Source organism: Ochotona curzoniae, unplaced genomic scaffold, assembly GCF_017591425.1.
Source record: "Ochotona curzoniae isolate NIBS_2020 unplaced genomic scaffold, NIBS_Ocur_1.0 scaffold_4683, whole genome shotgun sequence".
In the NCBI taxonomy this organism is placed as follows: domain Eukaryota; kingdom Metazoa; phylum Chordata; class Mammalia; order Lagomorpha; family Ochotonidae; genus Ochotona; species Ochotona curzoniae.
Window position 1 is genome coordinate 13,773,397 of NW_024467121.1, and position 12,974 is coordinate 13,786,370.

At 39.6% G+C, this 12,974-nt stretch overlaps 1 protein-coding gene across 5 annotated transcripts in view; it reads right to left on the reverse strand.

The window, feature by feature from the left end:
* PRKCQ (protein kinase C theta) overlaps positions 1 to 12,974 on the reverse strand; it is a 119,356-nt gene that overhangs the window by 32,792 nt on the left and 73,590 nt on the right. For all 5 annotated transcript variants that reach the window (XM_040967765.1, XM_040967766.1, XM_040967763.1 and 2 more), the window contains 3 exons: positions 11,925 to 12,042; positions 10,538 to 10,698; positions 8,299 to 8,472 (listed from right to left, as the gene is read on the reverse strand). In XM_040967765.1, coding sequence (XP_040823699.1) covers positions 8,299 to 8,472; positions 10,538 to 10,698; positions 11,925 to 12,042 — 453 coding nt within the window. The remainder of the gene's footprint in view (positions 1 to 8,298; positions 8,473 to 10,537; positions 10,699 to 11,924; positions 12,043 to 12,974) is intronic.

Consider the following 12,974-nt stretch of genomic DNA (forward strand, 5'->3'; position numbering starts at 1 on the left):
TTGTACCCTGAAGAGCCAGGAGAGTCACACAAAGCAGGGAAAAAAAGAAAAACATGAGATGGCATCAGGCATTTTTTTCTTATAGTTTAGGATATGTTTTTGAGAGCTTTAGTGAAAGCAGTTTCTGAACAAAGTTTTTGAAATTAAGCACATTCTGCCAATGGGAGTTGGAGTTAGCTCTTCAAACCCTGGAAATACCAGGATTATGTACTTTTTAAAAGACTGTCAGAGGAGTGACAATTTTATTTCAAATAAGGATAGCAGTAGAATCTTGCAGTTTCTCCTCAAAAGAGTCAAACTTCTGTGTCAAGCACTATCTTTTCCCATTATCCTTTTACAGACAAAAAGAGAGAACCAATGTCGTAAAGAAATGTTAGTTGCCTGTTCAAAGCGCTTTCACTGACACCCTGGGGCCACTGGGGGAAGTCAAGCTTTGTGCGCGCTATAAATAGAAAGTGAAACTCAGTTTTCTTGACCATAAAAGAGAAATTTCAAGGTCACACTGACAAAGCATGTTTGCTGGTTCATGCTATGAGTGTGGAAGTCAAGGGCTGTGGTATCAAAGTAGCAGTGCTAAGTTCTGGCTCCTGACACCATGATAGGGATTCTCAGGCTGAAACCCGCCAAGCTCAAGCTCAGCTGACAGGTTCTCTCATCTCTGTTTCTAATCATTTAGTTGAGATCTTGAAAGACAGAGAGGTGGGTGGGCTGAAGCCAGGCGCTGCCTTAGTTTTCTCATGGGTAAAACGGGAATACTAATATGGACTTTATTAGTTGTCAGGCTTCATTAAGATAATGTATCCCAAGTTTCTAGGAAATGGTTTGACACAACATGAGTCCACAAATTCAGCATAGTTTTACCCTATTTTCCTCACTTTAAAGTACACTGTGGAACAGAGATGGATGGTTGCTTATCTCTTTTTGTAAAAAAAAAAAAAGAAAAGAAAAAAATCATTCAGGATGGTAAATGTGCCCAGCTGAAATCTTCAAATTTCCACTTTCCAGCTTTCCTTGCAGCCTTGCAAGGTTGTGGGATCAAAGCGATGAAGCAGAAAGCTTTTATGGGCCGAAGAAAGAAGAGTGCTTTGATGAGGTACAGACAGTTGGCATGGCCTGCTCTGTCCTCAAACCACCCCGCCCCACATTTTCCTGTGCTTCTTGATTTGACGTGAAGTTGGGATCCCAGAAACTATTTGGGATGGAGAAGTACCCTGGAGGATAGAAGCCGGGATTGAGGGGAGGGAAAGAGGAAACGATGCTTGGACCTCAGATGGCACTGTGGAGCTGTCATACCTGCTCTGTTCACACACATCTCATTTTTTCAATCACTGCTACTTTCTGTTCCTGTTACTACAAGTCAAATGCATTTTCTAACTAACACACATATTGTTCCACATTTAGGCAACTCTAAAATAGAGACAGTTTCCAATATTAATAGTTAAAATTCCTTTGTCAAGAAAACCCATAGTACACCTAACTGATTAAAAGTATCTTAAAGTCAAGAGAACAGAATATTACTTATCCACGTTAGGTTTTCTCCCCCCTATTTACTAGTTTGATTCAGCTAACAAAGTAAAAAACTTTGCAGTTCAATTCCCACAAGGTTTTACAGTCTTGCCTCTTTGGGAGAAAACGCCAGAGCTTTCAAATAGTTGGTTCTAAAAATAATCTCCTCAATTAATTTAACAATGATCTTTCTAGGTAATGTGTGAAGTGAGGTTCAATGGTTTATCCAAAGTTTTTCTAAGGATTTTTAATTGACATGTGAGTGAATACAGTTAAAAGATTTAACTGTAATAATTATTCCTGAAAACCAATTTCATTGCAAATTTTTCCTACTTTTTTTTTTTTACTTTAAAAAATATAAGTAATGTAAAAATAGGCATTGGAAATAGAGGTTTAAAATCCACTGGTGCAGGAGGTGTCTGACACACACTGAATTTGGCGCTAAGAAAAGACCATGGAATTTCAATTTCACATGTGGACTTCATGTGAGACACAGAAAAGAGAATGTGGAGAAATAAGTGGGTGTACAAAGGAAAGAATTTAAAGACTTGCCTTCCTCCCATCAAGACAACAATAACCGCTCATTATATTGATCTGCAGCAGCTTCTGGGGCCAGCAGTTTGTCAGTACTTGAATTTGTAGAGTACTCTTGAGCCGGCAGACAGAATACAATGGGAAAGATTCCTTGCTTTGGACCCTTGTTCAGGCTTGGAGTCCATGGGTTGCTTGGTCCATCTGTGTCCCCAGTTTCCTGTTTCCCAAGGGTACCTCTGGCTGACACCCCATAGAGCCTCTGTGCTAGCTGATTCCTGTTCATTGTTCTGGGTAAGGGGAGTGAGCACAGCTGGGACTGAACTACACAGGATGGGTACTCAGCTTGGTTACTCCTGGGGCTTTACCCTTTGTCTATGAACACTGAATACCTTGAGTAATTCAATCTACATGCCTCTGATAAATGGGAAAAGAAGAACTGCTTTGAACACCTCCTGGAGAATCTCATATTCAACAGAAGGGCTCTTGAGAGGCAAAAAAGAAGTGCATTTTCTCCATAAAAGTAATAATCATTCCACAGAAAAGTATCTGGTTAATTTGCCTTCTCTGTCTTTTCTAGTATGCCCAGGCAACTGTCCCCTTAAGAAATTCCCTTCCCATGATGTCTCCAGAGGAAGTCATCACTGTTATATTGATGCATTTTACAGCTACTTGCCTTATTCAATCAGCTGCTTTGTTAGATGCGTCCACGCATGAATAAAGAACTAGGACATCTTAAAAACAAACAAAAACCTTGCATATAATACTTGGTAACATGGGATGTAAGCTCCTCCCATCACCTTTCGTGCGCTTCTAAAAGGACTCAATTCCTTGAAACCTAAGTGCCCTAAGATATTTACATTTGGGTGCTTATTCTCTACTGTTTTTCCTTTCTCTGGGCACAGAAGCTGCTGATGCACTGAACTTGCCATGCCCTGGCAGAGCATCACGCCTGTGGGGAAGCTCAGAGAGCGCAAGGAACGAACAGCCGAAGGCTCTGATGGACCAATGAAAGAAGGAAATGGTACCTGTTTTCTACAAAGTAGGATTTCTGTTAAAGATGATCGACACACAAATACATTTTTAAGAAAAGCCAGCAAAAAAGCACCAAATTAAACTAGGCAGTATTGTGCTCCTAGAGCCTTGGTTTGAAGTGTGGTTAGCAGTTCTGGGAAAACCTCATAATACTCCAAGAGGAAAAGATGGTTCACAAGTAGCCCCTCCAGGGCACAGAAGAATTCTAGGACACGATGCCATTAGAAGCCTACACCCTCCCAGGCTGGCATGGATTAATCATCTCTGGAAGGAAGTCATTGGTAGAAAATCTCATTATCAGAAATTCCCAACTTCCACTTACTGCAAGAAATGAATGTCTTTACTCTTTTGTGTATTGCTGCCCCCTCATTTCTTCTCATCTTTTCCCCTGCAGCACCCCCACCTCTGATGCCTAATACCCTTTCTGCCTATTCGCATTCCAATTTCTAATTTTTCTCTGCTCTGGTACTTTGAGTCTGCATCTTAATTTAATATTGTCCTCACTGTTAGTAGTATTAAGTCTTTTATCCCTTTTAGAGTACGAAATTCACTGGCTCGAGGACTCTTATATAGATGTGTATCCATTACCAAGCTTCCAGTATCGTGTCTGCTCAGTCGGTATTTTGTTATGATCTGGCTTCTCTTTACCCAAGTGCATTTCTTCATTTATTTACCAAAAATAATAAAAACGACCAATTCAGTTTAAAAAGACGGTCAAAGGAGCTCAATAGTTTTCAAGAGAAGAAATACAAAGGTTTACAAATACACGAAAAAAAGATTTCAGCATCACTAGCCATCAGGGAAAAACAAATCAAAACCTCTCTGCCATCTCACCCCATGTGAGAATAGTTAAAATCCCAGGGTGCAATCGATGCAGGGGAGGATGTGGAGAAAGGAGAGCTCTTACTCCCTGCTGGTGGGGATGTGAATCAGGGCAGCCACTCCTGAAAACAGGGAGGAGATTCCTTAAAAAGCCTGAATTAGACTTTTCATATGACCCAGCAAACCCACTACTGGGTGTACATCTAAAAGCATGAACATGCTCTATCGAAGAGATACCTGCACCACTATATTCCTAGCAGCACGGTTTACAATAGCAAAACAAGGAACAAAGTTGTCCATCACCAGGTAAATGGATAAATGTGATACACACACAAACATACTATGGAATATTCAGCTATGCAAAGAGTTCAGTTCTAGCTTTTACATCCAAATGGTCGCAAATGAGTGAAATAGGTGAAATGAGTTAAAAACTAGACACAGAAAGCCAAATTCCACATGTTCTCTTTTTATAATTATCTGGGAGCTAAAGTTAAGCAAATAAGAAAAATCAAAAGACAAAAACATAGAAAGAAACGCCTGTGTGTATCAGTTTTGCTGCACACAGAATGTTTTGTCAAAATTTTTGTTTTGGGGCTCGGCGTGGTAGCCTGGTGGCTAAAGCCTTTACCTTGCATGAACTGGGATCACATATGGATGCTGGTTTGTAACCTGGCTGCTCCCCTTCCCTTTCAGCTCCTTGTTTATGGCCTGGGAAAGCAATGGAGGACAGCTCGAAGCCTTGGGACCCCACACCCATATGGGAGATCCAGAAGAAGTTCCTGGTTCCTGGCTTTGCACTGGATCAGCTTTGGCTGTTGCGGCCACTTGTGGAATAAATCAGTGGATGGAAGCTCTTTTTCTCTGGGTCTGTCCTTCTCTATAATTCTGACATTCCAATAATAATAAGTAAATGTTTAAAACAAAACCCAAAAATCCAAAACAAAATTTTGGCTTGATTCTTTGTCAAATTTTTAAGTGTTACTGCTACTATATATTGGTAAGTTCGATAACTTTTCATTTAATGTTATATATGGCCCATACCTAGGTTCCTGCTGGATTATGGTCATTTTCCTTACTGAACTCTTTATTTAAAGGAGAGTTAAACTTTTGACTACAACGTAAATTGAAAATATGCTAGCCAAAAAATTTAAAATGATCAAAAACTGTAATGCATTTGTGTGAAACTGACATTTTGAGAGCCTTGTCTATGTTCTTAAGGAACAGTGCATTTTCTACTTACTACTTGCTCAATTTTTTACTTGGTACAGGGTTAAGCTTGTGAGTATAAAAAAATAGAAAGTATGTCATTTTAACAAGTGAAAGAAAAATAAGGAAGGAAGGAGGAAGAAAGTTGAGAATCAGAGGGAAGTGGGATAGAGTGGAAAGTATCAATATGTTTTTAAAACTGCACCTGTGGGGCCCGGCGCGGTGGCACAGTGGTTAAGGTCCTCGCCTTGCACGCCCGGGATCCCATATGGGCGCCAGTTCTATCCCGGCAGCCCTGCTTCCCTTCCAGCTCCCTGCCTGTGGCCCGGGAAAGCAGTCGAGGACAGCCCAAAGCTTTGGGACCCTGCACTCGCGTGGGAGACCCGGAAGAAGCTCCTGGCTTCGGAATGGCATAGCATCGGCTCGTTGCGCTCACTTGGGGAGTGAATCATCGGACGGAAGATCTTCCTCTCTGTCTCTCCTCTCTGTATATCCGCCTTTCCAATAAAACATAATAAAAATAAATCTTTAAAAAAATATTTAAAAAACTGCACCTGTGAGATACATTACTTTTCCCCCTTTATATCAATAAACATAACTGTAGAAAAAGGAAAAGTCTATGTATATACATATATTTGACAAAAATGTGTATTTTATCTTTGGGGAGCTGCAGCAGCAATGATGGAAATCTAGTAGCCTTCCATCTTTTCCGATTGATTCCTGCAATGCCTCCAGATTTTTCCTGTGGCTAGAAGCACCCCAGGTCACCTCTGACTCTTGCTAAGGTCACCCTGGCTTGAAATTAAAGCAGGCCATAAACCTCACTTTTCATCCTTTTTGGCCCTCAGTCACAAGGTTTCTCATGAGTCTGTGTAAGGGGAGAGTGTAAAGGAGGGCAGAGAAGTGAGGGGAGCAGGGTGGGCATTTGGAACCACGATTAGTCACTGCTTGGGAAATACACACAGCGTATCAGAGTGCCAGCTGCAAGTCTCAGCTTGTCCACTTTGAATTCAGCTTCCTGCAATGCATATCCTGAGAGAGAATGGTAACAGCACAAGCAATGGGGAATCCAGACTGTATTCTGGGTTCCTGGTGTCTACCTATCCCAGCCCTGCTCTGGTGGGTATTTGGGACATGAACCAGCAGATAAGAAATACAGTTCTCTTTGTCTTTGTGTCTCTCTCTACTTTTGAGATAAAACTGAGATTGTAAAATGTTTTAACAAGTTAAGGAAAACCAGGAGAGACAAAGCATAATGCTCATGTATAGAGGTTGACCAATGACAGGGCTCATTTCAAGGTTATTTAAGAGGGAGTAAAAAGAAGCTTCTAATTAGGTAAATCAATCTGTAGGAGAATGTACACAGATGGGAAAAAATGAATGTAAGTGACATAAAAATGCAAACCACAGAACAGCAGATATTTACAGTATGTTGCTATTTTTATTGAAATAAATCGATGAGGGGAAATCTAGAAAGATAAACCTTTAAGATTGACTACATCCAACTGGTAAAAGCAAGCTATTTTATTGGAATCTATAAGCATTTCTCAGTTCTACAAATCTATAAAATTTGAATCAGGAACAACAGAGGGGAGAGAGCATTAAAACATTTTTTTTAAAGAGAAAATGAGATTAGAACAAAAACCCTTTAGAAAAATGGAGACTTCTGATAAAGATTGGTGCTTTGGTTTGAATGCGACTTGAATGTGAATTTGTGCAGGACCTTAAAAAGCTTTTATTCTTTCATTTATCAGAGCTAGATATACCTCATTTATGCTCATCTACCAATTTACTTCCCAAATGTCCACAGTGGCTGGGACTGGGCCAGGTCAAAGATAGGAGCTGGAAACTAAGGTTTGGTCTGTTATAGAGGTGACAGGGATTCAACAATTTGAATCATCTCCTGCTACTTCCAGGATGTGCAATAGTAGGAAGCCGGAATTTGTTTCTTTTTATATTATTATTTTTAAATTTTAAAGTCATGTCTAGAGAGAGAGAGACAAAAAGACAATCTTCTAATTGTTGATTCATCCCTGAAAGGGCTGCAACATCTGGGACTGAGCCAGACTAAAGCCAGGAGCCAGGTTCTAGGAGCCATATCTGGATTTCTCATATGGGTGGCAGGGGCCCAAGCACTTAAGCCATACTACTCTGCTTCTTTCCAGGCTATCATCAGGGAGCTGGATCAGAAGTGGAGTAACCAGGGCACAAACTTTTGGTCATGTGGGATGCCTGTGCTGTAGACAATGTCTATACTCGCTATATCACAACTCCAGCTGTCCCATTTATCAAGCATCGTCTTAATTGTTGCACCTGCTCCTCATGCAGAACTTTAAACTCCCAAGTCATAGTACACTGGAACCAGGAGAATGCCCTTAGACACTGGAGATTAGCTATGAATAGGAAGTTCTCAGGAAAAGGTTGTTATCAAGGCCTGCCTGCATTCAGACACAATCTCTCTCTTTGCTTCCTCGCATTTCACAAGATCATTCCTCCCCAAGTGATGTCCATCACCGGATGCCAAACCAGTGAGGTATCCAATGCGAATGTTGGACTTGATCTTCCCAAACTGAGAACTAAATAAACCTTAGCTCCTTATAAATTAGATCCTGAACAGGTCTTGTTATAGTAAGGGAAATTGTACAGTTAGAATAAGGAAGGAGCTCAAAGATGAATAGCTATGCTGACACATCTGCCTACTGCTTCTTGCTCAGGAGCTAGCTTGCTGATGAAGCCCACTTCTAGGGCTTGTTTTTCCTCTGGAAGGACAATAACAATACATGCATTTGAATTTATATTTCAGCATTTTTTTTCTTCAAATACTGCGATAATAGACGAATGAACAGGTGTTAGCTAATTTTCTTTTTCCTGAATTTAGTGATTATTCAGAAGCCTGGCTGTTATGCTAAGTTAAACCAAACTCTAAACAAACAAAAAACAAAGAAACAAACAGCAAACCCATTGGGAAATAGAGCTGTTTCTTAACCAATTATACTAAGATATTCTAAGCAACACTTCCAAGGTGTTAAGAAAAGATGGAATTTGGATGAATGGATGGATGAAAGATGAACTGAAAGTCAATAAGAATGACATGCAGGCAATATCTTTCATCTATTTCTAAATGAGCATGTCACTAGAAGCACCAGGCTTGGGACAGTTTGGGGTTGGCGGAGAAAGGTCACTGAGCAGAAACCATACCTTTGTCTGGAATGTGCAAAACATGTGTGTCAGAAAAGGATGCTCCCAGGCTAAGGAGAGGACTCTCTTTTCCACCATTGTACATTCAACATCATCGTCCATCAAGACCACATCTTTCTTTAAAGCTTTTATTGCGAAAAATTGATTGGTTTTCTTGAACTCTGCGAGGAAGACCTACAGGGAGAGCGAATAAGTAAGCTTATTTTAGAATTTCAATTGTCATTCATGAAGAGGCAAAGCTTTAGAGAAATCTGTGTTGGGTGAGTAAAGAGGATTCCTTCTCTGGTTCTCTTCCATCCTGGATGGGATATGACTGAGACAAATGGTGCAGTTCATTGGCTTAGATGTTAGAAAAAATTTTCATGGTATCACTGAACAGTTCCCCAAACCTCTTGGAGTTACTGTACAATTGGAAGGGTTATTCCCAGTACCTGAAAAGTTCTACTTTAAAAAGTGTGTTATGATGATTCAGGGGCCTGAGTAAATGTTTAATAAACATGCAGAAAGGCTATGCCCACATGGAAAGAAAGGGTGACCAGTGGAGTGAGAACTTGGTTGTATTGGAAACGACTGTAAAAACATGAAAAAAAAAATCAGCTTTCATTTGAGCCAGTTTTTTAAGGCAAAAAGAATTCTCCAGAATTATGAGTCTCTTTAGGTACTTAAAAAAATAAATACCACTTCATCATGAAACAGTGCATAGCAACTTTAGAACCAAGTATATGTCAGATATTCTGCTCTGTGCTTTATGTGCACTATCTCATTTGACCATATTCACAATATACTGGGTCCAAAGATTGTCTTCACATGCTCAAATTAATGGAGCTAATACTTAGTGGCAGAAGAAACTTCCAAGTTCATTTCTGCCACTTGGTTTCCTGAGTCTTACGTTAAAGGATACCACATGATGTGGAACATAGTTTTAACAACTTTAGTTTTGACAAGTGAAGCATCAACTCACTATTTGCAGTCTGAAGCACACATCATTTGTGTACAAAAGCTCCAGCTCTTGTGTCATTTCACAGACAGTCACTTGTTGTGGAAATGCAGAAAACTGTGAAGCTCAAAAAGAGATAACCACGACTATGTTTGCTAACTTACAGGACTGAGGTGAAATTCAAGTGACATACCACATGAGAAAGTGATTGACAAATCACAAAATGCTCTTTGAGAGATAGTTGTTAGGAACATTTATTTATTTCACAGATTTTTAAGGACTATTCAAGTCCTTATAAATTATTGAAAATGTGTACTGTGATAGGGAGGCTAGAGTTTAGATGAGAATGTGGCTCAGATTATATGTCCACAACTTTAGAAAACATGACATTTATTCTCCTGGGCTTAACAGTAGAATGAGAGTAACTGTATAGGGGTTGCTATGTTGGTGAGGAACCGGATTTCCTGTGTAGGATCAAAAAGATCATCAAGTTTTAGAGAATTGTCAGTACTGTGAGAAAGAGAAATACAGCTGTCCCATTTTGCTTTGGTGTGTAGGTAGCCAAGGTCCCAGTGAGAGAGGCATCCAGCTTTGGACACAGAGCAAGGGATGCCTGGATCGCCCAGAAGCCCCTTGGGACATTTACTAAGGCTTGCAGGTTTAACTTTAATGTCTTTCTTATTAACCTGTTCAAATGTGATACTCCACATGGGAACAGAAGAGAGAGACAGAAACATGTCATTAACAAGTAAAAGTACTCTTTTGGTGATTGCTTCCTGCAGTAAAATATTCTAAAACCAGCTACTAACTAAGAAGCTGAAAAACGCAATTTCTATCTGTATAACGGGATTTCAATTTCTGGTAATAGGTTAGAATTGCACATTAATTGCTGCTAAATTACAATGAGGACTGGTTGTTAAATTTCTATTAAATCTAAATGAGTCTACTGTGGTTCACAGTCATGCGGAAATGAACCAAAAGGACTCCTGGACATCACCTAGTTTCTGGACAGAAGAGATTTCTGCCCAGAGTCACTACTTCAGTGTTTAAATCCAAGCCCCAAATTCAAGCACAAGGTTATTTAGCTGTGATGGATGCTCAGTTACGCTTGTTTACTGTTCAATAATTTGACTAAGTTTTCCTGTTAAAATCTGATGAGCAGGTACTAAGCATAATGGTGGCTTTGGGTGCACAAAAATAGCAAGCAACTGGGAATCCCATTTCATGTGTTATGTATCTTTATTACATTGTTCTTCATTTCCTGGAAGCTGGCCCATACAGTTCTATGGTACAGTAGCTTACCTTGCCAAAACTTCCTTTTCCCAACATTTTGTGCAAGATAAAATCCTCAATTCTCAGTTTCATATGTAGAGATGGTCGTTCTGTGTTCACTTCTGGTTCTGGACGATGACATATTTTATCAGTCCCATCCAATGGAGATTCCCAGGAGATTCCCTGAGGCTCTGAAAATGGTAAGCCAAAGGTTCAAACCAAGCACGGTATAACAAAAGGTCTATGACATTACCCAGAGCATCCCCTCTCTATTTCCCACTCTGTACTCCTTCCGCAGTAATTTGAGAAGCAGTAGGTTCCTGCCGTTCAGGCAGTTTTAAAACCTCCTCATCCATCTGTGGGGGCAGTGGCATCTCCTGCTTCTGAATCTGAAATTTGGGGCTGCATTATATATGTCTCCTATTACTTAATAGACTTGGGAATAAATTAGCTTAAGAACATATTCCACTCATCAAAAGACCATACTTGCAAAAATAGATGAGCTTTAATAATGTCAAATCATGAGCAGGTAAATTTTTAACCGAATCTGAGGGAAAGTGATTGCTCATGTTCATGTGGTTCTAAACATAGAGGCACTCATCCTTAATGAATCACAATGTGAGGAAATAGGAAGTAAGATCTATCAGATTGTTAAAGGTCCCACTGACTTACGATTTTCATTGCTGATCATTGTGGAGACCTGTTCTATTTTACTGCCTGGAGATGCTTCCTAAATCCAGCTCAGATCTTAAAGTTGAGTTAGTCCTGATGCCAGAGTAAGTGCAGGAAAACATTTTTTGGAATTCTCCCTCTCAACTTGATACTACGACTTTACTTTACCTTTGTGTGCATATTTTATATTTTCTCTTACGTCTAATGAAAATAAGTATTGCATGTATCCTAAAACGATACAGGCGCTGGAATCAGGTAATTATGGCTCTCATGAACTACCTTCAACCTGTAGGCTGTATAAACTTTGATAACTTCATGACTGCTAAGGACTTTGGGCTTGGCAATTCTTTTTTTCTATCATCGTTTTGTAGCAAAGCCTCAAGAATGCAGCACAAGAACATCTTTGTTAGTGCTTCCACCATTGAGATTTATTTAATACAACCACTTGATACTGGCATGAAGCTACATTCTAGAATTCTAAGGATGTATATGCAGTTGCTTCTTCTAGGCCTAATTTATTTTCTTTCCCCACCTCCTCCCCACTCACAGATGATCCTTGTCAGAAGTATTTTGTCTTCATCCCTGAGAAGTAGAGATCTCTTAGTGGTTAGGTCTGTCATCTCTGAACAGAAAAACATCACCTATCAATCTACAAACCAGTAACTTTGACATATGGAGGATGCAAGTTAAGTTTACTCAAGGTTAATTACTGATACAGATTTTGACTGCGCACCACAATGGCTACCTCTTTTCACGGGTGTCGGTAGGTATGGCGGCCTGGTTTCACTTCTGGTGGAGCACGGAAGACCAATTTCAACTGGACCTTCCCTGAAGATGTGTTCTGAATCTCTTAAGGAGCGAGCCTAGATTATAGATAGAGAGTCAGTCCATCCACCTATCACTTCCAGGAGACAGTTTGGTAGGCTCTCCCTGGAAACAAAAGTCACTTGCAATTCCTAAGTTCAAGGGTTACCAAAGATCCCCTTTCCCTGAACATTTTTTTAGGGTCCCTTATTCTGTGGGAGGATTTACTGTACCAGCAGAACACTCACACTTACTCCATGTATTTTTGGATTAGCTAAATTCTGTCAAACTATCCATGTGATCCATCGCAAATAAGAACAAAAAGTCAATGGATACAAAACATGCTTACATAGGCAATTCCAAGTCTTAATCAGAGCTTATTCTTGGGTATGAGAATTCAGTTAATGCCAAGTAAGTAATGACAAAGCCAAAGTTGTTTTGGAGTCTGTGTTCTGAGAGAACTTTGGGGATAACTCTAGCATGTGTTTTCATCTGGGTTATTATATGGCCCCAATTTTCAGCTATGAAACTGGCGATAAGTTATAATTGTTATGATAATAATTATTATTATAATGAATATATGGGCATCCTTCTGTGTCCTTTGGTTTCATATCCATAGATTTAACCAATGTTGTGGAAAATATTCAGAAAAAATTGTGTCAGTTTTGAACAAATTTTTTGTTGACTCCTAAATGATATAGTGTAACCACTGTTTATAAAGCATTTATATTACACTAGGTTTTAAAATAATCTAGAAAAATTCAAAGTAAATGAGGCATGTGGAAATATTGTATGCAAATACTACCTCATTTCATATAGCGTGCCTGAGCATCCATACAATTTGCCTGGAACCAGTTTCTTGCTGATTTGGGATGACTGAATTTGTTTCTGTCCCTGATAATTCCACAAAGAATTAAAAATCTTATTTAATTCATATATCATAAGTGACATGAAATAAATACATATATACAAGGGAAGGCTATGGGCATGA